Source organism: Lagopus muta, chromosome 2 (genome assembly GCF_023343835.1).
Source record: "Lagopus muta isolate bLagMut1 chromosome 2, bLagMut1 primary, whole genome shotgun sequence".
In the NCBI taxonomy this organism is placed as follows: Eukaryota; Metazoa; Chordata; class Aves; order Galliformes; family Phasianidae; genus Lagopus; species Lagopus muta.
In genome coordinates, this window is record NC_064434.1 from 68,678,187 (window position 1) to 68,703,402 (window position 25,216).

The 25,216-nt window shown below is 41.3% G+C and overlaps 1 protein-coding gene across 5 annotated transcripts in view; it reads left to right on the forward strand.

Annotated features, from left to right (window-relative positions):
- The first annotated feature begins 5,252 nt into the window (after positions 1-5,252).
- Positions 5,253-25,216, forward strand: part of SMOC2 (SPARC related modular calcium binding 2) — a 131,252-nt gene continuing 111,288 nt past the window's right edge. For 3 of the 5 annotated variants that reach the window (XM_048935771.1, XM_048935773.1, XM_048935775.1), the window contains exon 1: positions 5,255-5,740. In XM_048935771.1, coding sequence (XP_048791728.1) covers positions 5,666-5,740 — 75 coding nt within the window. In that variant the 5' untranslated portion in view covers positions 5,255-5,665. Of the gene's footprint in view, positions 5,741-25,216 lie in introns of all 5 variants that reach the window. The other 2 variants (XM_048935772.1, XM_048935774.1) reach the window with 2 other exon arrangements.

Here is a 25,216-nt window from a genome sequence, read left to right on the forward strand (position 1 = left end):
ATTGTTTCTTTCCATGGCTCTGAGAATCATGTAGTCTTGTCTTTGTCTCCTGATGATCAGAGAGCAGACTAAGTTTGTCAGGAACATTTCCAAAAGCCTATTTTTTTTCTTTATTCCCTCTATCAGTGCTCATATCCTTTTTGTCATCCCAGGTGTTCATCTAACAGAGGAGAGGGCTGGTTTTTTCAGGGTTTGCTCCTGATCCCAATTGCACTGTTCCAAGGTCTATGTTTGGGTGGAAGGGGCCACAAAACCATGAGGGATGGTTTAATGTAAGATGAATGAGTCAGTAACAATGCCTCTCCCTGCAGTACAACAACCAACAGAACTGTGGCTCTGACAGATGGGGAATGTTCTAGCTCTCACCCTACAAGATACAGAGCAGCATGTGTGGTGCTGTTGTCATTGGCCTGAAGGATTAAGTCCTTTCCATCATGCTGATTGTTCATTAAAGTGTGATAAAACTCCAAATCATGATCTTTAATCATAAGAAATGCAACATGATAATACTGGAAGATCTCACCTAAGGATGACATTTTTCGAAGCTATCCAAGGAAAGCCAGTTATGCATGGGTCTGTTCTTCCTAAGCAGTCGCAACTTTTGCTTTATTTCTACATTCTGTTCCCTTTCTAAATGGCTGGTTTGATGGCTTTATTTTTAATGGTCAAATAATATGTGGGCCTTGGTGTTTTGGGACTAGGATTTGGCTCACCTTTGTAGCTCTCCAAAACAGGATCTCAGCTCCTGGTTCCTATAAACACTTTCAAAAATTCCACTCTACATTTCATGTGGCACAGAGCATGTCTCTGTCATCAGCTGTTTGCTCGTGGCTGTGTTAAAACAAACTGCACATTTGAGAAGTTTACAAAGATCATTTCTACTTAAAAAAAATAATAAAAGAATGAGTCATTTTTATTTTTTGATTAAGACTTGCTACCTCCTACATATCTCTGGGATGCCATCTTCCATACTACCACAAATAACTAAGACAGCAGAGAGTTTTATTATTTCTTTAAATTAAACATACCTTTTTTTTTTCCTTTTTTTTTTTTTTTTTTTGAGCAGTCATATCTCAAGTATTGTGAATAGCACTGTGAATACAGTGTAATACCACAGGTATGGTAGGGCTAAAGTCTGGTGTTGCCATCTGGTCTTTTCATTCGTATCCATATTAAAGCCCCAGGAGACTTTCTACAGATGTCAATTGGTTCTGATTTATTAATTTTGTTTATAAGAAGCTATACTGATAATATTTTATTTTTTTAAGTATTATTTGCTTTCTTAAAAAATATTTTTTATTTGTGCTTCTGCTGATCCTGTCAGTCTCTGTCACTTTGTGATGCTCAACAATGTAGAAACCTAAGAGGGAAAGTCACTTTTTGGACATATGACATAGAAATAATTGTTCTGCACATGTTTATATGTCTATAAATATCTGTATATTCTCTAAGTAATACAAGAACAACTTCTTTGAATTTCGATATTACTCTCCATTAATATTCCAAGGTTTTGCCTAGTAATTCTTTCACGGTGGGTGTCATAAAACATAGGAGAAAAAGAATCTCTTCCTACAAATTGTGTTATCTTCTGCCAACCAACTGATCCTGCAATGAGAAGCAGACTCCTGAATCCTTACATACTTCAGCCAAGCAACACAGCTCTTTTTGAACCTGGCGGTCCATCCTTTTGCATGCAGTGCTGCACTGAAACTTAAAAGAGGATTTACTTTCCATAGTCTTGATACTTAGGAGCCAGACAATTTTTCCTTTCTCAGTTAGAATTTCCAACATTCTTATTGGAACAATCCTGATGAATTTAATACAGAATGGCCAACTGTCTGCGGGATTTTAAAGCTGCCTGAACAACTCTACAGACAAGATATAATTTCCTTTTCCATTTTTTGACCTGATTAAAGATAGGAAAGGGAAGTTGTCATGTTCCAGTACATTGCACTGAGTATTTCCTGTATATTTGGATATATTGCTGTTAAACTATACAGGATTACACTGTGAGGCTCAATCTTTTAAGCAACTTGAGTTGCTTTCTACAGCTTCCTGAGCATACAGTTCTGGAAAGAGTTGGGAAAAAGGAGATGATGTGGGTCTCATTGTGCAAGAACCCACATAGGACCTCAGAAAGCTTATGTACAATTCCTAATGCAGCACAGATCAAGTCTGGACATGTCCTGGAATGGAGAAGGAGGTGCCTGGGTCAAAATGCACCCTGCTGTGACTCAGAACACATCAGGCTGTGAGAGAGGGCCTGTGCTCTCTCTGGGTAAAACCACCGCTCAAACTGGAGCAAGAAAGGGAAAACAATATTTTCCTTCAGCGCCATCTGTGCAAAGGGGACCTTTTGGAAATTTGCCAAAATTCTTAAATGAGAGATAGATTGTGTTTGGACTCGATGATCTTTAAGGTCTTTTCCAACCTGAGCGATTCTATGATTCTATGATTCTATGATTCTATGCGAAGAATCATGGACACGATTCTCCCATAGTCCCTTCCCCACCTATAACAAGGAATAACATTTCTTTCCCTTATTATACCCTTATCTTAGAGTAAGTAAGTACTTAGAGTAAGTACTTGAAGGCAGGTAGTTTTCTTACCACCACAGTGGTGACTGGTAGCTCTGCCTGTTACAGTCACTTTGCATTTTACACTACCAAACACTATTTTAATTTGCTTAGTTGTTGCCAGTATTTTTATCACTTGGTCTCACATTTTCATTTAAAAATATTTTCTTTAGGCTCTTTAGTTATCTTATGGGATGGGAGGAAAAGAAAGGGAAGAATAAATTTTATGTAGAATAGTCAAATCTCTTTTGAGAAATAAGTTGGAAAAAGGACATTAGACAAAATAATAACGTATATTTTGGCAATGAATTTTTATTTTGAAACCATAATGCCACCAGTTTCTTGACTCCAGACTTCCTTCCCACTTTGGCCTTTTGGCTATTGCCAACTCTGGAAATTCACTGAAATTTGATGACGTTATAAACCCTCAAAAATCTGAAGCTTGTTTTTATTAGATAAATTTCTCATCTATTCTGAGCTTGGATTCTTCCTGCAGTGTCAAACCCAAACTGCCATGCCATTTAGTAGTGTCTGCTGTGTAGAGCATTTGCCCAGCCGAATGGCACCACTGTGCTGATGGTGAAAGGGCCATGGGGTTAGCAAGCTACAAAGAGTGTGGCAGATGGGAAAGCAGCCACAGGGCTGAATGGCTGTATGGCAACGAAGATGCCTGGAATGGGACTGGGAGGCAGACTGAGAAGGACTGGTGGAGAAAGAAGGGCTGCAATGACAATGACTGCACTGACAAGGCAACAGGAATGAGAGGCTTGATTATAGGAAAATGGGACTAGGTCCACATGAGGGAAAACTGATGAATGAAAGAGGTAACACAAGGAAGAACTTCTTTACTGTGGGACTGATGGAGCACTGGAACTGGTGTCTCAGAGAGGTCATGGAGTCTCCTCTGAAGGTATTCAAAACTCACCTTTCTTATGCTACTGTAGGAAACCTGCTTTAGCAGGTGATTGGATTATGTGATCTCCAGAGATCCCATTCCAGCTCCTAGGGTTCTGTGATTCTATGTGATTCTGTGAACACTTGGACAGGGCCTAGCTGGAGGGGACACAACATGGATGGCTGGAAGCATGGTCAACAAGAATAAACACTCGTCTTCTGACAGAAACAAGGGAGGGGAATCAACTCTTTGAAAGGGTTGATAACAGCAGGACGCGGGGAAATGGTTTTAAGTTGAGGGAGTGGAGATTTAGGTTGGATGTCTGGGGGAAATTCTTTACAGAGAGAGTGGTGAGGTGCTGGAACAGGCTGCCCAGAGAGTTTGTGGATGTTCCATCGCTGGAGGTGTGCAAGGCCAGGTTGGATGGGGCCCTGAGAAGCCTGGTCTAGCATTAAATGTGGAGGTTGGTGGCCCTGCATGTGGCAGAGGGGTTGGAGATTCATGATCCTTGAGGTCCCTTCCAACCCTGGCCATTCTGTGATTCTGTGTGATTCTGTAATATCATAAGATTTTACCACCATCCCAGTTGAGAGGAAACAGCTGGAAAAAAAGGTCCTGCTTACTGCATCAAATGGCAATCTGCTATCCCTGCTATCCCTGCTATCCCTGCTAGCATCTGCTAGCTGCTGCTAGAGGGAGACTGTTGGGGGTCTGCATGGTGCAGGGAAGGGTCCCAAGCCAGCTGTGACCTGGGCAATGCCATATGATGATTTCCTTATCTTTCATTTTTCCCATTTAAAAAGTCCAGGAGGTATTAAGAAAACATTCAGACATTCACAGACTTTGTGTTATCGTGTTGTTTTATAAAAACTCCAGTTTTTTACTGCTCTAGGTGCCCAGCTGAGATCTGGCAAAATGGTGACCACATTGCTGGCTGCATGCTTTGAACATTACAGGATCTGGAACAGCCAGCAGTGGCTGTCCCAGGCAGGGCACACAAATCTGTCTGCAGTTGATTTCCACTTCTCTCTGCCTTGGTTCACTGTGCATGAGGTTGTTGCTCCATCCCCAGGAGGCATGACATGCCAGCGATGTCAGGTCTGGACTCCTAGGGGAAATGTCACTGGTGTGCTGCTTGTGCACCACTTTGCAGCCTCCCAAAGATGAGCGCACCCAAAAATAAAGAACCATTGAGCCACGGGGATCGCTGCAGGCTGGCAGAGAGCTGCGGGTCTCAGAGGAGGAGCGGGGAAGTCCTTCACTGACAAAAAAATGCAGTGAAAACGGTTTATTTCAGGAAGTCAGGGGAGAGGAGATCTTCTGACTGTTCTAAGTAAGGAAATAAGAAAATCTGTTTACATGCTTCCCAAAAGACAAGGCATAAAGGTGCAAAACTGCCAGGAGGGAGCTTTCACCTGGCACGAACTGCATGCGAAGCAACCTGCAGCTCCTCGGGGTGCTCCGCTCCGTGTGAGCAGCGCCCGCTACCCTTCGTGTGTGCATGTGCGACTGCCCCGCGTCCTCCCACGGGCTCCGCTACCGGGTGTCCCGGGCACGGGTAGGGGCTCAGCCCCCCGGCCCGCGCTTCCCGGATTTGTGCGTGGTGCTGCAGGAGGAGGCGGGGGAGAACGAGCCCCGCTGAAGTAGAGGGGGGGCAAGCCAGAGCCCCCCGGAGCATCGGGGAGGGTTAACCCGCGAAGTCTGGGAGGAGAAAGCGGAGGCCGGGCTGGGCAGGGGGAGGATAAGAGGAAAAGGGAACGAGCGTTTCGGCGAGGTCGCACACCGCCAGCCCCGCCGCAGCGGCAGTGCCTTCCCCTCGCAGGCGGCGGACACGGTGGGGAGGTGTGGGAGGGTCCAGCCTTCCACACACCCCCCCAGCTTTATCTCCTCTTCCCCCATCGCTGGGTGGACGCAACCGGAGGGGAGAAAGGGCGGCCCGGAGGCGCGGAGCCCCGAGGGAGGAGGAGGCAGGGGAGCATCTCCGAGCCGCCGCTCCCTGCCCGGTAGACGTGGAGAGGGGAGGAAAACTGCCGGCTGCGCTCCCAGCCCCGAGCTCCAAGGGGTGAGGGTTAAAAACTAGAAAAGGACCTGAGCAGGGACCTCCCAGCCTGAGAGCGGGCGTTGGGGGGAGCGACATCCCGGGGATAGTCCCCCTTCTCCGCTTCCCGGAGCTGCTGCCCGCCGCAGCCCCAGGATGTGGGTGCCGCTGCTGCTGCTGCTGCCCGAGCTGCTCCCCGCCGTGCCGGCCCAGAAGCTCTCCGCACTCACGGTAAGGCCGCCCGCCGCTCCGGCCCCGGGGCGCACCTGAGCCGGCGACCGCTGCTGTCCCGGCCCGGAGGACCCATCCGCCCCGCCCGGCCCCGCTCTCTGCAGCGGGTACTGCGCTTCTGCCGCGGGAGCGCGGTGGAAGTTTCCTGTGGGTCTCCGCAGAGCTTCGGGCCAGAGTTAATGCCCGTGGTGCCGCTTCTCTTTCCCAAAGGGGAAGAGCGCTGCAGTGAGGTCTGCTTGCGGACTGCTTTTGGTTGACCGATTTCATTTTATTTTTGCTCATAAAGAGGCTGGAAACAGCCCTGCTTGGCTATTCCAGACTCCATGATGCTAAACATGGAACCCTGCGTGGAGATGGGTGAGCCAATTCATTAGGCTTGCTAAATAAGCCATAACCACTTCTCCAGCCAAGACCTGAGGTTTGCAGCTAATAGCTAGTGCAGCCTTCTTGTAGGGCTCACAGTGTTTGCAAAGCTATAATTAATGCAATCTGTAGAAATAAAAACATTTTCCTTAAATGTTTTTAAACAAGTGCTTGAGTAAACATAACGGGCAAGGAGTATCCCTTGGAAGCTGTTTTCTAAGTGTTTTGGTGAAGGCTGTGCCCCTTGGAGTTTATTATGCTGAAGTCACAGGCAGTTGCAAAGTGAAATAGACCCTATTTTTGTCTCGGTCTTTCAGAAAACAACCCTCTGCAAAACACTGAGAGCTGTTTTCTTTTTATCTTTCTATTCAATGGGGAGGGGGCAGACAGGGAAAGCTCAAGGAAAAGTTGGGGCGGAGGGGGGGGGGGTCTGAGCTGTTCATACCTGAAATTCTTCAGGGGAAGTCTTGCCTTCTCATCTTGGTGGATTGCTTTTTGTTTTCTCTTTCTCTCTTTCTCTCTTTCTCTCTTTCTCTCTTTCTCTCTTTCTCTCTTTCTCTCTTTCTCTCTTTCTCTCTTTCTCTCTTTCTCTTTCTTTCTTTTTTTTTTTTTTTCTCTTTTGAAATGATTTGGAGATTAGAATCTGACAATTGAAAACCTTGAAGGAATGCTTTGTGGATTTTATAGTGTATGACATTTCCAAGTGAGGGACAGAGAAACTGCAGTGTTTTTTTTTTTTTTTTTTTTTCTCTTTTAAAAACCTCATTTGAAGCACCCGTGGGCCCTCAGGTGGTACCTTATTCCAGTTAACAGGGTAACACTGTAATTTAATTCCAAGTTCACTTTCATAAATATGTAAAGGGAGTTTGCAAGAGACTACATGTTATATTATTTCTAAGATGCATTTTAAAAGTTCTGAATATTAGCATAGAAGTAAATCAGAAATGCTGAATATGTCCAAATGTAAAATAGGAGTGATGGTGGCTGTTATATCACTTTAAAATGGTCCCTGAATGAAATGACACCAAAGCTTCTCCATGCGTGTCTGCAAGGCTCTGTTGAATGTAACTGTTGTTCAGTGGGTGGCTGCCTGCCTCCCTAAAGCTGGAGGAATAAAAATCTGGTTGAGGGCACTTAGGAAAACCCTTTAAAAATTAAATGGCATCAGCTCATGTGGATGCGTTTGACTTCAGCTGCTGCAGAAATGTCTACATTCTCTCCATTCCCCCTCTCACCCAGCCAGAGTGTGCATAATTCATTTCTGCACCTTACAGTAGTGTGCATCTTTATGAGCCGTGATCAGACAAGTTAGTACTGGTGGAATCCCCAGCCCTGTGCTACGAAAGAGGTATCAATGCTGGAGGCTTTAAGCTTTCAATCTGAGCAAAAGTCAAACATTTTGGTAGGAATAGCAGGACGTGTTGCTGTTGGGCTATAGTGAGCCCATCCTCATCTTCCTGCTGGCTGTGCTCTTCTTACAGAGATGGCCAGCACATATGAGTAGCAGTGCATATTGTGAATCATTCCATAAAATGGGTAATGAGCTGACAGACACGCGTGGTAAAAAAACAGTACACACACACTCATGCATACATGCTCTGCACTTCTTGCAAGACTAAACTTTGAGTTCTGGTGGCACGAGGCAGGTTTACTTTCTGCTATCTGTGTACTTCCCTGTTTAAACAAAACCAAACCAACTACACTGTAACAGCAACAAGTACCATCACTAAATCATTCTTCACTCCCGCAGTCATTTTGCTTATAGCTCACAGACTGTATAACCCCTTCCCACACATTTCTCAGATATTCGTGAGTGAGATCTGCCCAATTGTAACGAAAACCAAACCCAGGCCATGTAGGAACAACAGAGAAATGCATGACTTTCTTTTCACCTGCTGTGCCCTTATTGAGTGACAGAGAACTACCATTCTTTTCTGTGCATCAGATGAAGTTTCCCCCATTGTTTGTGGTTAGAATTAGAAAGAAAAATATCCAGATGCCACTGGGACAGAACACTTCCCCATGTCTTATCCCCTCTCTCTAGATGAGAGTTTTATGAAAACTGCAGGATGATTATAGGGAAGGTTGTGCCTAATCCTAATGATAGCACACTGTCAGGGATATGCGGCTTGCCAGGTGGTGGCAATAACAGCAGAGGCACAGTCTCCTTAACCACAGTGGTAAATCTGCCATAAGATGAACCGTAGCAACCTTGTGATAGTACAGTTCATGTTTCCTCTAGCAAGAATTACTTTAATGAAGCTCCTGGCATCAGTGTCATTCTTTCAGAAGTTGGCTGTATGAATCGGACTTTTTTTTATTGCCTACCTTTTGAACAACTCTGGGTTCTGAGAGACAAACTGGGTGATGGCTGGGCAGTGAGGGGACACTAGGTACGTTATGTTTTTAATTTGGCAAAACAACTTTCTGAGCTGTTTTAGCTTGATGTCCTTGCTAGCTTCAGAAGTAGAGAAAGTATTGCTTTCAGACAGTACTTCCAGCAGCTATAGACCTGTATCCTTTTTTAATTAGGAATAATGTTTTTGTATTAGATGTCATACTTTTCATTAGATTACATGCTTGGGTCCCCGTCTGTGTACCAGAGCAGAGGAGAAGCATGAAGGAAGAGCTGAATCGTTTTTGGGAAGCCAAGATATGCACGAAGGTCTGAGAATTTTTAAGTATTTGTGGGTTCACTGGCTTAGACATAGCCCAAAGCAACTTTAAACTTGTAGCAATCTTGGCCTCTTGTGGTCAAAAATTACTCTCTGCTAAAGCTGCTCCTGGACTTGTCTCCTGTTTAGAAACATACTGCAGAAATAGGCACAGTGGGGGGAAATGTGATATTCCAGTTCTGAGTTACTAACTGAGCCACAAGGATGGATGGTGGAGGAGAGCATTATTTAGTATTCTACTTATTGTTATTTCAAATAAACAAACATTGGCAACAGAACAATGGCTTTCATTTTGGAAAGGTAAACTGGGAGCTGTCTCATAAGAAACTGTGAGATTTGGAGGGACTGTAGCCAATTTGGCTGCTCCTGTTTTTTTCCTCCCCTTGTGTCAAATAATAATGTAAAACATTCTTAATTTCCACAAAATATCTTCAGTGTTACCTTGTTTATTGAAAGTCAGGTAATAGCCTGGAATTCTTGTAGCACATTGTTGGAATGCTTTTTCGATGCTGTGTTTTTATTCTGCTCAACGATATGCACCTATTCTTTCTCAGTGTAGTAAACTGGTGATGGCTGAGCCTTACTGGCATATTATATTAGAGGAATAGTCATATCTTGAGGCTATAGGTACTTTTGTTTTGAAACATAGTGTTTTGAAGAAAGAATAAGCTTAAGATCACCATGCTTATCTCCATATTAGTTTGGCATTGTTTTGCTGTGTTTTTGGAACCATCGGCTTAGCTTTTATATCAGTTACAGTGTTGTGTGTGTGCATGTGCTTGTACAAACAATAGGACACAAGTGGTTTCTTATTTTAAAATTTATATGACTTGTAACATACCACAAACTATTTAATTTTATGCTTTCAAAGCCTTGCTGAACTGCGTGTCTTTCTCTATCTAGTATTGAGCCTAGGCCTTACAAAGGAAGAAAGTCTGCTAGAAATCACTTCTCGAAATGAGCACCTTGAAATGAGCCTGTTAAAAGTTTCTTTCATCAGAGGCTGAATATTTCAGGGAATAATTGTTTTCTTTTTCTCCCCTGGTACATGCTTTGTGAGTATTCAATAGTATTTAATGCCCTGGATATATATATACTTATACTCACCAGTATGAGATGGACCACTAAGGTAGTTCAGTAAAGGGAAGCTCAATACAATCAAAGCTTTCCAAGTTAAGGACCCATTTGGATGGCGCCTGCAAACCCAAACATTTGGAAAAATTACTCTAATTCTGACTCAAAAACCAAGACCATAAATAAGACCGTAAGTGGCTCCAAGTCCTAGCAGCATTGTTACTGCAAATGGGCATTGGTACAATCAAGGTACATCAACTCTGAAAATAAAGTGCTTTCAACAATGCCTCCTTGCTATAAATTCTCTCTCAAGACACTTCTCATTAAAGAAACAAACCCAAAACCTGTGAGGATTTATTATTGAAAGTGTCAGCAAAACCTTTGATCAGCTGTTAAAAGTAATATTTCTGCATGCAGTCAACATAAACTGTACCTTACTATATGAAATACATAATGGAGATGGCAAGTCAACCTCTCACCAGGAAGATTGTAAAGCTAGAAGCAAAGAGTGGAATTGACTGTCAATGGGGAAGGAAGAGCAGGACAAAGGAAACAGAAAGAGGTAAATCACACATGCTTTGACCAGTTGTGATATTTTCATCCTTCCATTGTTGCCCACTGAATACCTTAAAGAACAGCTACGATTATTCCTTGAAAGCTGGTAAATCCCAGGGTTTGGTTTGCTTTGAGAAGTCTCTGTAGGTTTAGCTGCTATCCAAAAACTATCTGGTCTGTGTTGGTTTGGAAATCAGGCTACAAGTCTTTTCAAGATCTGGCTCACTCAGGACATTGCTAGCGTTTCCACTTCTTCAGCCAGACCAGATTTACCACAGGCGCAGCCATTTTCATGGTATTTTGGTACCTCCATTTCCTGTCGGGCCTGAGACCAGGAAGTGCAGAGGCGCCCGAAAATTAAAAAAACTGAGTAAGAAAGGTTTGAGATCAAAGACCTATTTTTGAGCAGCAAATAAAGATTTGAGTTTGGTTGAGGATGGCATTTTTATCTGAACAAATTCCTGCAATCTTTGGGAAGCTGTGTAATGGAGTTAGATTTTGCTAAGGACACTGAGATTTCCCAATCTGTTTGTTTACTTCAGGATCAATCCCTACATGTTTCTAAATGTTCTGTGAAGGAAATACTTCAGGTTGTTTCAATGTTATGTTTGGAGGTAGAGTTCTAGAAAGTTCAGATTCCAGATTGACAATGCTGGCCATGTCATGGTGCAAAGCTGGAAAACATTCTTCAGAAAGACTATCAAAATTGTTTTTGACTGTATGCGTACTGCCCTCCCCTCCTCTTTCTCTCTGCTATGTTCTAGAATCAAAGTATAGTGACACTGGTTGTTTTGATCTTGATGGCCCCACATATTCTCATGGGGCATGCTTCTGTTGACATTTCTTTATTAAATTCTGGTTATTAATCAATACACACTGCTTTCATTTTATCTACTGTGGTAAATAAGACACTTTCCACTGTAACTCTGGCTGGAACCCTGGAAAGAGGAATTGCATCAGGAAAAAAAATGCAGTTTACAGTGTGCTGATATCACAGAGAAAAAATTGATACCAAAGGAAAGGGAGGAGAAATTTAAGATGTGGAAAAAAAATTGTCCATAGGCAACGCTTGGTAATTGCCTTCAAGAAAAGAAAGTTGACTGTGCAGAGAAGAGCTGGTGTAGCATAAATAACTGTGCAGTTCTTCCTGCACTATTTTGATTTTTGTCTAGTTGTCTTATCTATGCAGGGAATTGTGCTGAATTACAGTCTTTGGTGTAGCGTGGTGGTGTGTGTAGAAAGCAAGAACTTTGGTTTCAGGAAGGTGAAAGCCACCCTAGAGTGCACTGACTGGGATTTCAGTTGATGAGGTAACATTTGGTAGCAGATGGTTTCTTAATATTACTGTATTAAATTATGAATTGTCTTCAAAAAAGCAACATTAACACATTATCATGCCTTAACACGAACCCAGGGAAATAAGTTTATGTGGAGTCAGTTTTGCAAACTGAAGTTTTAGTCAGTCTTGGCAGAAGATATTGCCTTGATGAGTTAGTAACTGCCCTTCAGTGATTTTTTTTCCCCCTTTCTAATTTATTAGCTTTCAGAAATGACCAGTAAGCATTTCATCAGCTGCCGAAAATCCAGGCTAATAGAGAATACATCCTAGACTTCTTGTCAGGACAGAGAGAGAAAACATTTCCTGAAGGCAATCCATTCCAACTCTCTCCCTGGCTTTCTCAATGTGCTGCTAGAAAACTCACTCAAGAATGCTTACCTCAAACCTATTCAAACCTTGCTTTTTTTCTTCGTTTACTTCAGACTGCTTATTCTGTCATCTTCTGAGACACCAAGTAAAGATCCTTTCTTCTTTTGTATTATCTTAAATTTGTTCTGGGGATGTAATAATATACTTGCCTGTCTTTAGGTGTTCATTTTCAAACTGCATACAAATTAGCTGTCATACATATGCCATAAATCTTCAACTCTATCCTAGAGCACCTAAAGAGTACTTATGTGAAAACAAAGAAGAATTCCACTGCTCTGGAATGCTCTTTATTTATGTCAAGCCCGCATGCTGTATTTTACAGATCCTTAGGATACAATTACTGCTATAAAGTGCTCAGAATCTTTTGTTGGGGCTACATTTCTCATACATTTATCACTATTCTGACTTGTGTTCAGTATTAAAGTGAGATACTGTCAGTGAATAAGCACATAAATAGTCTGGAGAGGTTGGTACATTTTTCAAAATGAAAGTAATGGCAGACAAAAAATCATTTTAATGATAATCAGGATGGACTCACTGTGATCCACATAGCAAGCTCTGATGCAAAGGAAACCTACAGATTGTGGGCATGTGTGGTTGTGAGGGAGGGAAGGCAATGACTCAGTTTCATTATCTTTCTCCTGCTCTTATCCAGAGTAAAGCAGAGGAGTGGTGGAGTTTAATCTGAGTAAAAGAGTCTGCCACTGAGTCTCATTAGTTCTTTGAAGGAGTGGGAGAAGGAAGGGTGATGTTCTGGTGGATACATGGGCTCATGAAGTGCTGCCTGCCATGCACTTACCTGTCTCCTGACTTCATACAGGCATACAACACGCGCTGCATTCGTATTTGAGCTGGGAGGTGGTGCTCTTAGAAAGAGAGTAACCATCAGGCATTGTAAGGACATGAGGAGCACAGCTTCCACAGTGACTGGATCAGTTGGCCCAGCTAGTGTATGTGTCTTTGTGGCCATCTGCTTAGGTGAGGAATTACTCAATGCATTTAATCACAATGTTTTAAACATTTCTTATTTCCTTTAGGATCCACAGGAAGACCACCTAGTTCAGCCAAAGTGAGGGCTTTGCAGGGTTGCATTTGTCAAGTACCACTGTCATTGTGGGCCACTTTTTAACACCAGTAGTGCTGCACAGCACTGCTCAGAGGGAGCTATCATGTGGACTGATAATCTCTATTGGAGTGAAAAATCACTGTGACATTGTTTTTTGAAGTCACAATTGCTATGGAAACAAATAAGTGGAACTTGGTACCAAGTATGCTACTTTGTAGCTGAGGATAGCACAAATTCTAAAGATGCCTTTATCCCCACATTAGGGTACAGGTAAGAAAAAAGACTGCCAGCAAAGAAGCTACAGAAGACTAATTTCACTTATGTTGATTTGTTTAGTAAATTGTCTCTGGTCTGTCGGATGGATGACTTTGTGGAAGCAGCCATCAAAGATCTGAGAGACTTTAGATGAGAGAGTGCGTTTATACACATCTTTCTCTATTTCTTCTCCTGTCCTTTCCATTGCTAAAACAGCCCAGTGGCAATGCTTTTGCAGCACTCTTTGGGGGCAGGGAGGTCACCTGTCTTCTTCTATGGCACTTTCGGGATCCACCACCGGAGGGAGTGCAAGAGCAGCACGGTCTCCTCCGTCCCCATTGGGAAGGGTTGAAAGAAGTAGAAACACTTATTTTTCGAGCCAGCTGCCTATGTCTGGAAAGGGCTTACAGTCAGGTAACCTTCATTTTTTGTCAGCACTTGTCACTCAGTTGCTCATCAGGCAGGAGCTCAAATGAGAAAAATCTCAACAAAAGATATTAAAAGGTAGAATTCAGATCTATGAAAAGAAAGTGACTTTAGTGTTGTGCCTTGCCTTGACACTAGTTACTCATTAGCATTGGTATTGGAGCATATTATTTGGAGCTCAAAATAGTCAGGTGTGAACAAGAGGGGAAACGAGCCTTAAAATACATGCTGCTCTCGACTCCAGGAAGGTTTCAGTCTGTAGAGGTTGTATGCCCTGTTCATTTCATTGCATGCACCTGTGTGATTTCTTCTTGCAGCGTTTACCTACAAGAGTTATGATAAACAAGATAAAAGAAAGTGGAAAACTTATTTTCCACATTGTATGTAATAGGGTTAAGTTTCAGAGTCCATCCTCCTGGGAAAGCAGATTTCAAGCACGTCAGTTTTTGATGGATTTCAGCCTGAGTGGATTTAGTTGCAAATCTGAACTTAGTACAGGAGGTTTTATCTTTCCATCTTGTTTCCTCCTTGAAAGGCTTCATAAATTACATTTCTGAGAGAAAGGAAAAGAATTTTTGAAAGGGGTATTCATTTGGCAAATTGCTCTTCTGTTTAAGTTTCCCCTTTCCAGGTGCTGAACAACTCCCAAAGTAAGTTCTCTCACTGCTTGGTAATGGAATTTCATTAGTTTGCAATAAGATTACAGGGCAGTATTCGTGCACTGATAACTGAGTTATTTGTGAAGGGAAGAAGGCAAAAATCAAAGGAGTCAAATATTTATTTGTCTGTACTTATTGCTGTAATTTTCTCCATTGCAAAATGGGTATGCAGTGCTGCGGTTCTGAAATGTCAACGTTTGCCTTCACTAAATGCAAAACCAGGAAAGACAGAAGGAAGTCAGAGAGCCAAATCAGAGTATTTCTGACTAGGTGCCCAAGTCAGATCTCACACCAAGGTGGAATGTTGTTAATGTTATTGACAGAGATTGCTTTATCCTTTTATTCAGGTGGCTGGTGAGAAACCCACAGAAGCACAGCAAACAGCAATGCTGGTTTGTTAAAGTGGTCATGGCCAAAGGGGATCTGCAGTGTGCAAAGGGCCAAGTGTCATCTGCATGGTATTTCCTGACTTGAGAGACCTTATCATTGCCCTAAAGCTGGGGTTCTCAAGCTGTGAATGTATTTCCTTTCACAGTGCAAAACTCTTTCTCCCCTAAAGGAGAAAAAGACCCTAACCAATACTGCCTGATCTCTCCTTCAAAGTACAAAGGAAATGTTTGGGTGTCTCTTCCTATTTGCACAATTATCTCAGCATGGAGTTGGGATTCATTGCCGCTTTCTAGCTTTTCTTGAGAGAGGAAAGAAGATGGGACTTGTGCAAGATGCTTCCATCCTGTGGATCCAGACCAAAGAGCTGAGAGCTGTTCTTGCTGCCACTCCAACTAGTGACTATGTTCTCTTCTATAAGCAGTAGCATCAAGAATTTTTGACGGGAAACCTTACCCAAAGTCTCTCTTGACAACCTCAGAGAACTGTCAAGTATTATTAAGGAGCACAGGTCTTCTTCTGTGGGATACCTGGGGCTTCAAAATATTTTCTGTCCACTGCAATAAATTCCCTAGATTGCAATCTCCTAACTGACTACCCATGTCAGTCATATATGTGTATGGAGGTGTGCTCTATATATACTCTCATTATGCTTTTCTTCCTTTTGTTTTCCAAGGGTGACTGAAAAACCCCAGTAAGGACCTAAAGTTACTGGGGTAAATTTACTGGGGTAAATAACCAGAAATTCAGACTTTTTTTTTCCCCTGACGTTTATTAATTTGATCTGAACAGTTTGATCTGAAACTTTTTTGTTTGTTTTGGTCTAAGAAAGGGGAAGAAGCTTAGAAGTCTAGTGTTAGCTTTCATTTGACAAGACTTCTCACTTGTTAGGTTTTGACCATGTTGGAGATCCTGAAGTTCGCCTGTGTTTGGTAGCTGGTAAATTTGTGGAGTTATCTGAAAACTGAAAAGAACATCATCTGCCTGCAAATTTCATATCGGGTCCACTTCAGGATTTGCCTCAGGCAATCACTGGTTTTATTTTAGAAGCTCTCTTGACTATTATCCTGAACTATGTGAGAATAGTTTTTTTTTTTCTTCTTCTTTTTTTGCTTGAATTTCTAATTATTACAGGAGAAAAAAAATAAAAAAGTCGCACTGTTTTTCTTCTTTACACCAAGTAAATGACTTCTTTAAAAATGCTATCCTGAATCTTTCCTCACACCTGGGCCTGAGGAAACTCCAGAGTGAGATTCATTTTAGAACTGTATTAGGAAATCACACAAGTAAGACGAGTAAGAAGCAACCAGAAGTGTTCACTGAAATTAGGTGGTTACAAAAAGACTATTTGCATGTAAAAACTTATTATTTCCAGCTGACAGCAATTAAACCAGTGTCAGAGATGGAATGAAATTCCCTTAAGGGAGCCTTGTATGAATGAGACAGTTAAGCATTAGAAAGAGTGTGTATGACAGATGGAAAAGCTTGAGAGAAATGACAAGTCTATCAAAGCTGAAGGGGGTCACAGTTCATATTCTACAGCTATTTTGTGGTATGCAGGATGTCTCTCAAGAAGAGCCCTGCAGCTCTCTGCTGTCAGCAACAGCAAAGCAGGTGTGCACATGTGTCTGAGAGGCAGAAGTAGATGCCTTCTATTTTGCATGCCTGATCTTTTTTTTTTTCTTTCTTTTTTCTTTTTTTAAATATACATCAACACTTCTTAAAACTTGGCTTTATTTTTTCAACACTTCTTGTTTTGCTAAAATTCTGCAGTTTAGGGGAGTGCCATTTAGAAGTTGTTAACAAAGTGCAATTGCAACTGATTACTTAATTTCATATCAGCCCTTTGCGACTGTAAAGCAGCCTGTGGGCTGTGTGTGTCATATACACACATTCTGAGTCCTGCCCTTTTAAAAAGGAGTGGGATGTGTGCCAGGTGTCTGCAAAACAGTTCAAAGAGTGGAGAAGCACAATGAAGGGAAATGAGACAGTTTGCCCCTGGTATGCTATTTTGACAGAACAGAAATGATTCTGCCTCATCATGTTGCAGTCCTTCACAGTTAAGAGGGGGGTCTCAGCTGCAGCTTCTGTCCTGGCCCTCAGGAATCTGTTTGCTCTTGTATGCCCTCATGTAACTTGAAAAGCAGCAGTATCTAAAACAAGCTTTTGATAGAAATAAGAGTTCTCTGATCATGTCATACGTGTCATAGATAGAGGAGCTGCAGGTGCAGCAGTAAATGAGTGCCATAGAGTTTACACAATAACAATTCAGATATTCCAGAATCGTATCAGAGGACATGGCCAAACTAGATCCTCCAGTTTGAGCTGGGCAAAGTTGGACTTGTGCTTGTTCTCGTAACTTTGTAAGAGGAAAATTCCTGAAAGGAATGAGGGAGAATAAACTTGACTGTGGGTCTCCCATACAGGGACTTAGGAAACTGGAGATGGTTGCAATACCTGAAACTGATGCTATCAGTGAGCATGTTTGGATGTGATAAAATCTCTGTCAGTACATGTCTGGGTAGTGGGGCTGTTCATACCCACAACCCTTGAAGAAAACAGGAACACGTTTTCAGTTTTCTGCATGTACAGGTAGAAAAGTGATCAGCAGAAGGATAGAAGTGGAAATAAACTGAACAAAGAGATAGCACAAAATCACCTCTCTTGACTCTGTTGCTAATATCCAACTATTGGTCTTTTGAGTCAGTTTTGTTGTAATAACTATGTTTCTTACATTTTGAGAACTGCACGTGACTGTAGAACTTACTGCTGAAGCAGTAAAAAGACACTCTTTTTTGCAATGTAACTTCTTACTGTATTGTCTGCTTTTCACTGCGCAGCGTAAATATAGCTCAATCTCTTGGTAAGGAGTTGATAAGGTAGAGCTGAATCTCGCATCCAACAAAACCATTATTACAATGACAATCCAATGTTTTTGGTGAAAATCACAGTTTTGATCTTGGCAACAAGGAGAGAATATTTTTTTGCAAGATGATTCTTAATTTTAGTATGATATACTATATCTCTGCTCCAAAAACTGGTTAAAGATTGGAAATAGCTGAAGGTGGTGCTGGCAGCAGTTCAGGTGAAATAGAACAAGTGAGTAGAACCTGGAAGGAGGCATTAATCGGAGTCAGCAGGATGGGAAGCTGTACTCATTTCAAAAGTGTGGGAAGAAAAAGGCTCAGCCCTTGCTTGTTTCTAAATAAAGGATTCGTTTTTATAAAGCTCTTCCCTAACAAGCAAACTAGAAGATTATCTTTAATGGTTTCCTATTACCTAGAGTCACATGTATTATCTGCACATGAAACTGTTAAACTAGAGCTGAGGCGACGTATGTGTATTGTTCATCAACACAATCAGTAATGAAAGTTCAGGGAAAGTTTGCAGTGCCAAGGTACCTACTGTTAATTCTGACTACATGATACTGGCAAGCAGATTCGGGATGCAGTGGTTTCACAGTGCACTTTGTTTTCAAATCTCTCACCTCTATCAGCCCTAAATACTGCTGTCCCATGGCCTGAAATCCTATCTGAGCTTGATTAAGGTGCAAAAATGAGGCTCCTCTCAAGCAAGGGTGTTTACCTGATTCTACCTTAGCTCTGAATCTGCCTTATTATCCAGAAGTGTTTGTGCATTGTGGTAAAACAACTATTGTAGATTGTATATGAGAGCATGTAACATGGGAGTTTATATTTCCAACAGCCAGCCTCTGTCTTAGTAACTGTATGATGCATGAAACTGGTTAATGTGTTATTTTAGTTAATGTGACCAATATTCCCTCATGTCCATTAACTTGAAGCTGTGAATGGTGCTGTAAAATGAAGGGATGGTTTTTCAGTGTGTGGTTCACTTGTATTGCTGTTATAGTACATTGATCAAGATTCTAGGCTTTCTCAAGCTTAGAGATCTCTGCTACTCACTGTTTCTCAAACAGCTGTTGACTGTGTGCTGTCTCCCAAATAGGCTTTTTTCTTCATCGCACTTCTCATGTCAAAGGTGAACACCATTGCACTATTGCTATTTCATTTTCCAAATTGCGTTAGGACCTGTGCCGTGGGAATCCATTTAACTGTCATGGCATTGTTCATTTACTGTAACTTGAATCAAACAGTTGGCAGATTTAGCTTGATGGGCTGTGAATCCAGATGTTATCCTTCTCTTTCTCATCACCCAATAAAATATGTATTCAGGACTTTGTTACCTTGGGGATAATTTATCAGCTTCATTATGGACCCTTCCCTTACCCTGAGGTAAATTGTTGATCTTTCCAGTGAAGAAGTGAAGTTCCACAGTATATAGTAGGTCATTTCAGAATGTCTCTGGAGGCCATTTCTCCCTGAAAGTGTATATTAGGGCCTGGGGACTACTTCTAAAGCTCTCATAATAGACTGTCACATTGGTGATAGTGTGCTTACAATGCACCTCAGAACTGAAGGAGACAGGTTTGTTTTTGAAAAATACAGGCAAATATTTCTGTTCTACTCATTAGTGACTGGTAAGTCACTGGTGCATTTCTGTTTGATGTCTGAGTGTAAGAACAAGCTCACATGAGTTGTCCACTTATTTCTGCTCATCTAGCATTATCTTGAGGAATTTACCATCCACTGAGGAACGGCCTCAAGCTGTGCCAGGGGAGATTCAGGTTGGGCGTTAGGAAAAGCTTCTTCTCTGAGAGAGTGGTCAGGCACTGGAACGCTCAGGGAGGTGGTGGAGTCACTGACCCTGGAGTTGTTCAGGAAACATTTAGTTGTTGTATTGAGGGACATGGTTGGATGGTTGGACTGGATGATGTTAGAGGTCTTTTCCAACCTTGGAGATTCTATGATCTTTGCCATGTATAATTCATAGAAAGCCAGTCAAAAGCCAAAAAGACATCAGCTATAAGATGGGTTGAGAAAGTAGGGAGAGTCACATATATTCAAATATAGGTGCATTTATATTTGAAGGATGAAAAAAGCAAAGCACAAGAGAAGAATGCTTTAGTAAATATTATATACCAGATAGCTATCAATCTCCACGCAGCCTGGAGAATATGTTCCCCTCTGGTCCGTGTACTATATATGCATGCACAGTCCTTCTCTTTAAACAACAAAAAAACCCAATGATACACTGTTTCCCTTCTTTTATGAATAGATGGCTTTTTATCATCCCAGATTTCAAAATAATTGCTATCAGTAATAAAACAAGTGAAACCTCCGCTAGCCAATCTGATAAGCTGAATGGCTAAATGTTTTCTTTCATGATAAGAATTGTGTAAGCAAAGCTACAAGTGATTAAAAACAATATTGGCATTAAAAAGGACCAAACAGTGAAATTTGGGTAATTTTTAATGTCTTTTTAAAAGATACTTTGCCTATGAAACATTGCATTTTTAAAGGAAATATTTCTCAACAAACAGCTCTGCTGTTTGAAAGTTTCCTATAAACTTTGTGGATGTTATTCAAATAATGTGTTTATGGCATTCTTAAATAGATGGAGAAGCAATCATTGTAATGCAATCTAGAAATCTGCAGTAATGCAAAAAAGTTCTGAAGGAGCTGCCAGAAGATAAAAATGCAGGAGATCTAGCCATTTAAAAGTAGAAGAGATTTTAAGAAAGAAATTCAGGTTGCTGTTGTACTATTGTGTGTAGCATCACATGGATAGATTGCAGGTTACTGTAGTTATATGGGTAGTTTTGAGGTGTCTCGGTGACCATAGCTAATGCAGTTTCAAAAGTTTCACAATGCGGTTCTGAGAACTTTGTATTTCCTGAAAGGTATTCTGCAAAATTTGAAACCTCTTCAGCTTCTCTCATGTAGTTTCTTTTTATCTTATGCAATCTTATTTCAGGTCTGAAAATGACACAACAGTGCTCGATGTTGCTTATTTTTGCAATTACCCTTTCTCCTTTAGAGAGTCCCTCTGCCATTTTTTTTTTTTTATGGTAAAATATTAATTTCTGATAAAGAATTCAGCGTACGTGGAGATGTAGCTCATTTCTAAAAAAGTTTGCGTCAAGACCTCTGTTCATTAATTTATAGCCTCCAATACAGAGTGACAGTAAACTCCAAGGATTTTTCAGATTTTTCAGGATATTTTTCAGCCTGGAAATAGCAGATAAAGGTAGACTCTATTAATGAAAAGTGTACAGGCATAATAAATATCGCTTAATTACGGTAGCTAATGTACAACAAAATTTTACTGTGAAGTATATATAAGTTTGGGCAAAACTGACACTTGAATTTTGTATGGTTTAGCATCACAAGAGACTGAGACAGATCGAGCTGTTGGTTGTTTCTTTTACCAACTTTGTTTCTGATCAGGCATATTAAAATAGTCACAGAGAGCTGCAGATTCACTTCTGTAGCAGTAAGGAAGAAAAAATTACAATCCTGTAACAATCACTAGAGACAATCCCTTATGGATTAAAATCATGCTCACATTTTTTTTTCTTTTTCTTTTTTAATCTGTTCCATACTCACAGTCTTCTTTGCATGGCAGATAAGATCATCTATAAGTGTTTAAGGATGTGATTTTGGGGATGTCTCCAAATATCCATTCTTCAAAGATGCCTTTGAAAAATCCCAAGCTATTTCATTTATGTATTTTTAAAGCTATCTTTGTTAGAGAGAAATTTGTTAGAGGTGTCAGAGAGAAATTTGTTTTTCAGATCGCTTCTTTTATTGGTTAAAAAATAATTTATTTAGAATTTATATCACTTGCACCATCTTAGTGTCACAGTGACTTTACCAATATAAAAACCTCTTGTGTCAAAATAATACAGTTTTACAACTGTCTTCTCTAAGTCCTAATTAAATAGTGTCAAAACATCCCCATAGCCTAGTCTAAACACATTTGAGTCCAAAAAATTAACACATGCAAGGCTTTTTTTCTAATATTATTATTCAATTAAAAATGAATTCCCCTTCCCTAGTCCAAAGCAAATCATTACACCACTCTCAGAGGACCAATTCCTTTCTATTTGCACCAGTACAGCTGCCAGAAATCTCTTAATATGGTTTAAAAAAAAAAAAAAAGATTTAAAAGGCAAGCAGTCTTCAAGTGAAGCACCATGAGGAGCAGGAGCAATGAGGGCTCCCTGTGGGCAGCCAGGGCCTGCCTCACTGCACTAGCCAGAAGCAGAGAGCTGGGGGTACCAGGACACCCAGGCTGCAGGCACCTATACCTCCCTGGGGATGGGCTGCTATCAAACTGAGAAGTCACATGAATCCAAGCAGACCAACCTCAATGAGGAGCATGAGGAGCATGCTCTCAGAGCCCTTTCACTGAGATCCAACGTAGCACTTAGGTGCTGCAATCCAAGAGGCGCCTGGAAAAATAACTGCCATCTCTGAAGTAGCCCTTCCAATGAAAAATCCCAGCAACTGTCTTCTAATGTGGAGGAGGTGACAGAAACCAACTTAGGGCAAGCAGAGGCCAAGCTGTTGTTTGTGGTTTTACAGGACAAAAGCTAAACGCTAACAGAAGTTGGTCAGTGGCAGTATAAGGACCCCAATACACCACCTCAGCATTCTAGTTGGTGGTGTATAGCATTGTACATTTCAGGTTTTGTGGCTTCAAATTGCCATGAAATACACAAGTAACTGAGACAGCAGACCTCTGATTTCATCATATATATTATGCAGAAGTTGCTTTGTTATTCATGAGTGAAGAAGAAAGTTGGAGAAGGAGAATCACAAACAAGAAGATAGCAGAATACAAACCTAAGGATCTCAGCATCTCAGGTAATGAAAATAGAGTCCAGAGTGATGGGAGAATCTGGGGAAATAAATCCTTACAATGTGAGTATAAGAAGCTATAAAAAAAGGCAATCATCTGCATAGAGGACTGTCTTGGAGAGACTGGAAACGATGTGTATCCAGCGGTTTTACAGCTAATCCACCAGGATGTCTAGAGAGATCTAGTTTTTCTAGGTTCCCACATCATATTGACTGTTTTTCACTAGACAGCAATTACTAGACTATTGAGTGCTCACATTAATATATGTGACATGACAGCACGCAGACACAGTTTCCCCATCCACGATTTCCTCTGGTGTGTGCTGGAGTAAGCTACAACAGGAAATGAATAAATTGCTTTCCACATTGCTTTCCCTGCTCTCCACACCATAGAAGCTGTAAAGTGCAAGCATGTGAAGTGCAAACCTGTGAAAGCATAGATGGGTCTGTGTGCATGCCTGAGTATGTGTACGAATACGAGGGAAGCAGGGTAGATGATTTGTGAGTCTTTCCATGCTGCAGAGCTGAGTACTGTGCAAACACTCCTGGCTAATAGGAAACTCAGCATAAGTATACTATCATGGCACACGGCTCAAGCTGCTATGGTCCTCAGAGACAATGCAATACTGAGTAAAGATACCTGCCTACATCATCAGTAATGTGGGAGTGCAGTTCTCCACTGGGCAGTGCAGAGATGCCATAGGTTACCATGCTGATAATCGTCAGATTTTCAATGTTTTTGAATTTCAGAAGACTAAATGGAATAAACGAATTGCAGGTAGCTAGCAGACGTATGACCTGTCTTCTAATGTTCAGCCCAGAAATGCCTTTGTGAGATCAGTTTCGATGAGGGCTGCTCTAAAAATAATGCCTCCTGTTTTCTTACATTGGCCCATGACGTAAGAGGCAGGTGGTGGGGGTGCAGCAGTAGATCAAACATGTTCAATCCGTGGCACATCGGCCACATGACGCCACCCCCTGCTCCCACACCATCATGGAAGTGGCTCTTTTCTGCCAAAGCCTGGCCCAACCATATACGTGCACCCATCACTCAGCAATAGTTAGACATCAATGTGTGATAGATGTCATCTGGGCTGAAGCCAGAGCACAGGGATGGAACAGTGCAGTGCTGACTGAAGTCATGGCAAACAATTTTATGCATTTTGATACATTGGCTAAAGTCCTGTGAACAGTGAAAAATACGCAGCTGTGCTTTCAATTTTGATAAAGGAATTTGAGAACAGGTTTCAAAATTGCTGAAAAAAACACTTTTTTGGTACATTTGCAACTCCACTGTCAGTCAGCATAAATACATGGCCTGCAATTTTTCATATAAAATCTACAGAATTGCAATGAGGCATTCAACTCAAAAATTTGATCACGTTTCTTTACCAGACTTCTATAAATCCTATCTTATGAGTGAGAAATAGCCTGCACTTCACAGTTGCACCTCATTCATGTCACTGCTTTTTGGCAGTATGCACATTTGTGAACAAATGTTTTCAAGGATGAAGCACAGGAAAAATAAAATTTCATCAAAAATCTGTCATGAACACCTGGAGAACTCACTGAGAGTTGCAGCCTCTGCCATTGAACCAGGCTGATGTGTTCATTTCACAAAAATGAGGTCTCATATCCCACTAGTTTTAGGGTTTTGTTGCTCTTCCTTTTTTTCTATTTTTTCATGTTTCAACAACAACAAAAAAATTGTTGCTTATATATATTAACTGATGTTGAGGGCTGCTCTAAAAGTAATGCCTACTGCTTAATTATGTTGGCCCACAACATCAGAAGTGACTACTGGTGGTACGGCAGTAGAAGTGAAACCTTTAAACCTTCCCACCAGCAGAGGGGCAGTCTGACAAAATGGTGTCTGACATGGAAGTACATATGAAGCAGAGGGGCTCACTTTCATAATCTGATGAACATTTTCTATTCATAGTTCTTTTATTTGACAGGAAAAATCTCACAGTTGTCGTAGAAGTTGTCATTGCTAGATAGCAAATTTTTTTGTGCATATGACCTAATTGATTTCTTTTGATGTATTTCTCTGGGATAAGCATTAGCTTGTGAAATGATTAAAACCTTCAAACAGGAGCTACTTGGGAATAATCTATGGAGGAAAATGGAGGAAAAACCATATCAGTAATTCCTATCTGCCTTCACAGTAAAAGCATTAAACTTAAGTGATTCATCCAGTTGCTTGCTGAGATTCTTGAGTGCAGAATTTGTCATCTTGCTTCAACAGTCTCGCTTTTTAACATAGTCTACTTAAAGATATGTCTTTCTTTTTATCAGCACATACTTTCAGGTAGCATGTTGAATAGATTGATGATATGGATTTCCAGAAGGAAGAAAGGAATGAAACCTGTCCCAATTCACAGCAGTTCCAATTGAAAGAGATATGCTGCAGCTGTGCAACAGGCCAGTCCTCTCCTTGACCTCTTTATAACAGGTGGTGCCAGAAATTAGTCTGATATTTGTCTGGGAGGAAGGTAGGGGAGCTGATGGTAAAGATGGTATGTGGGGAGAAGGATATATATATATATATATATATATATATATATATATATATATATATTAA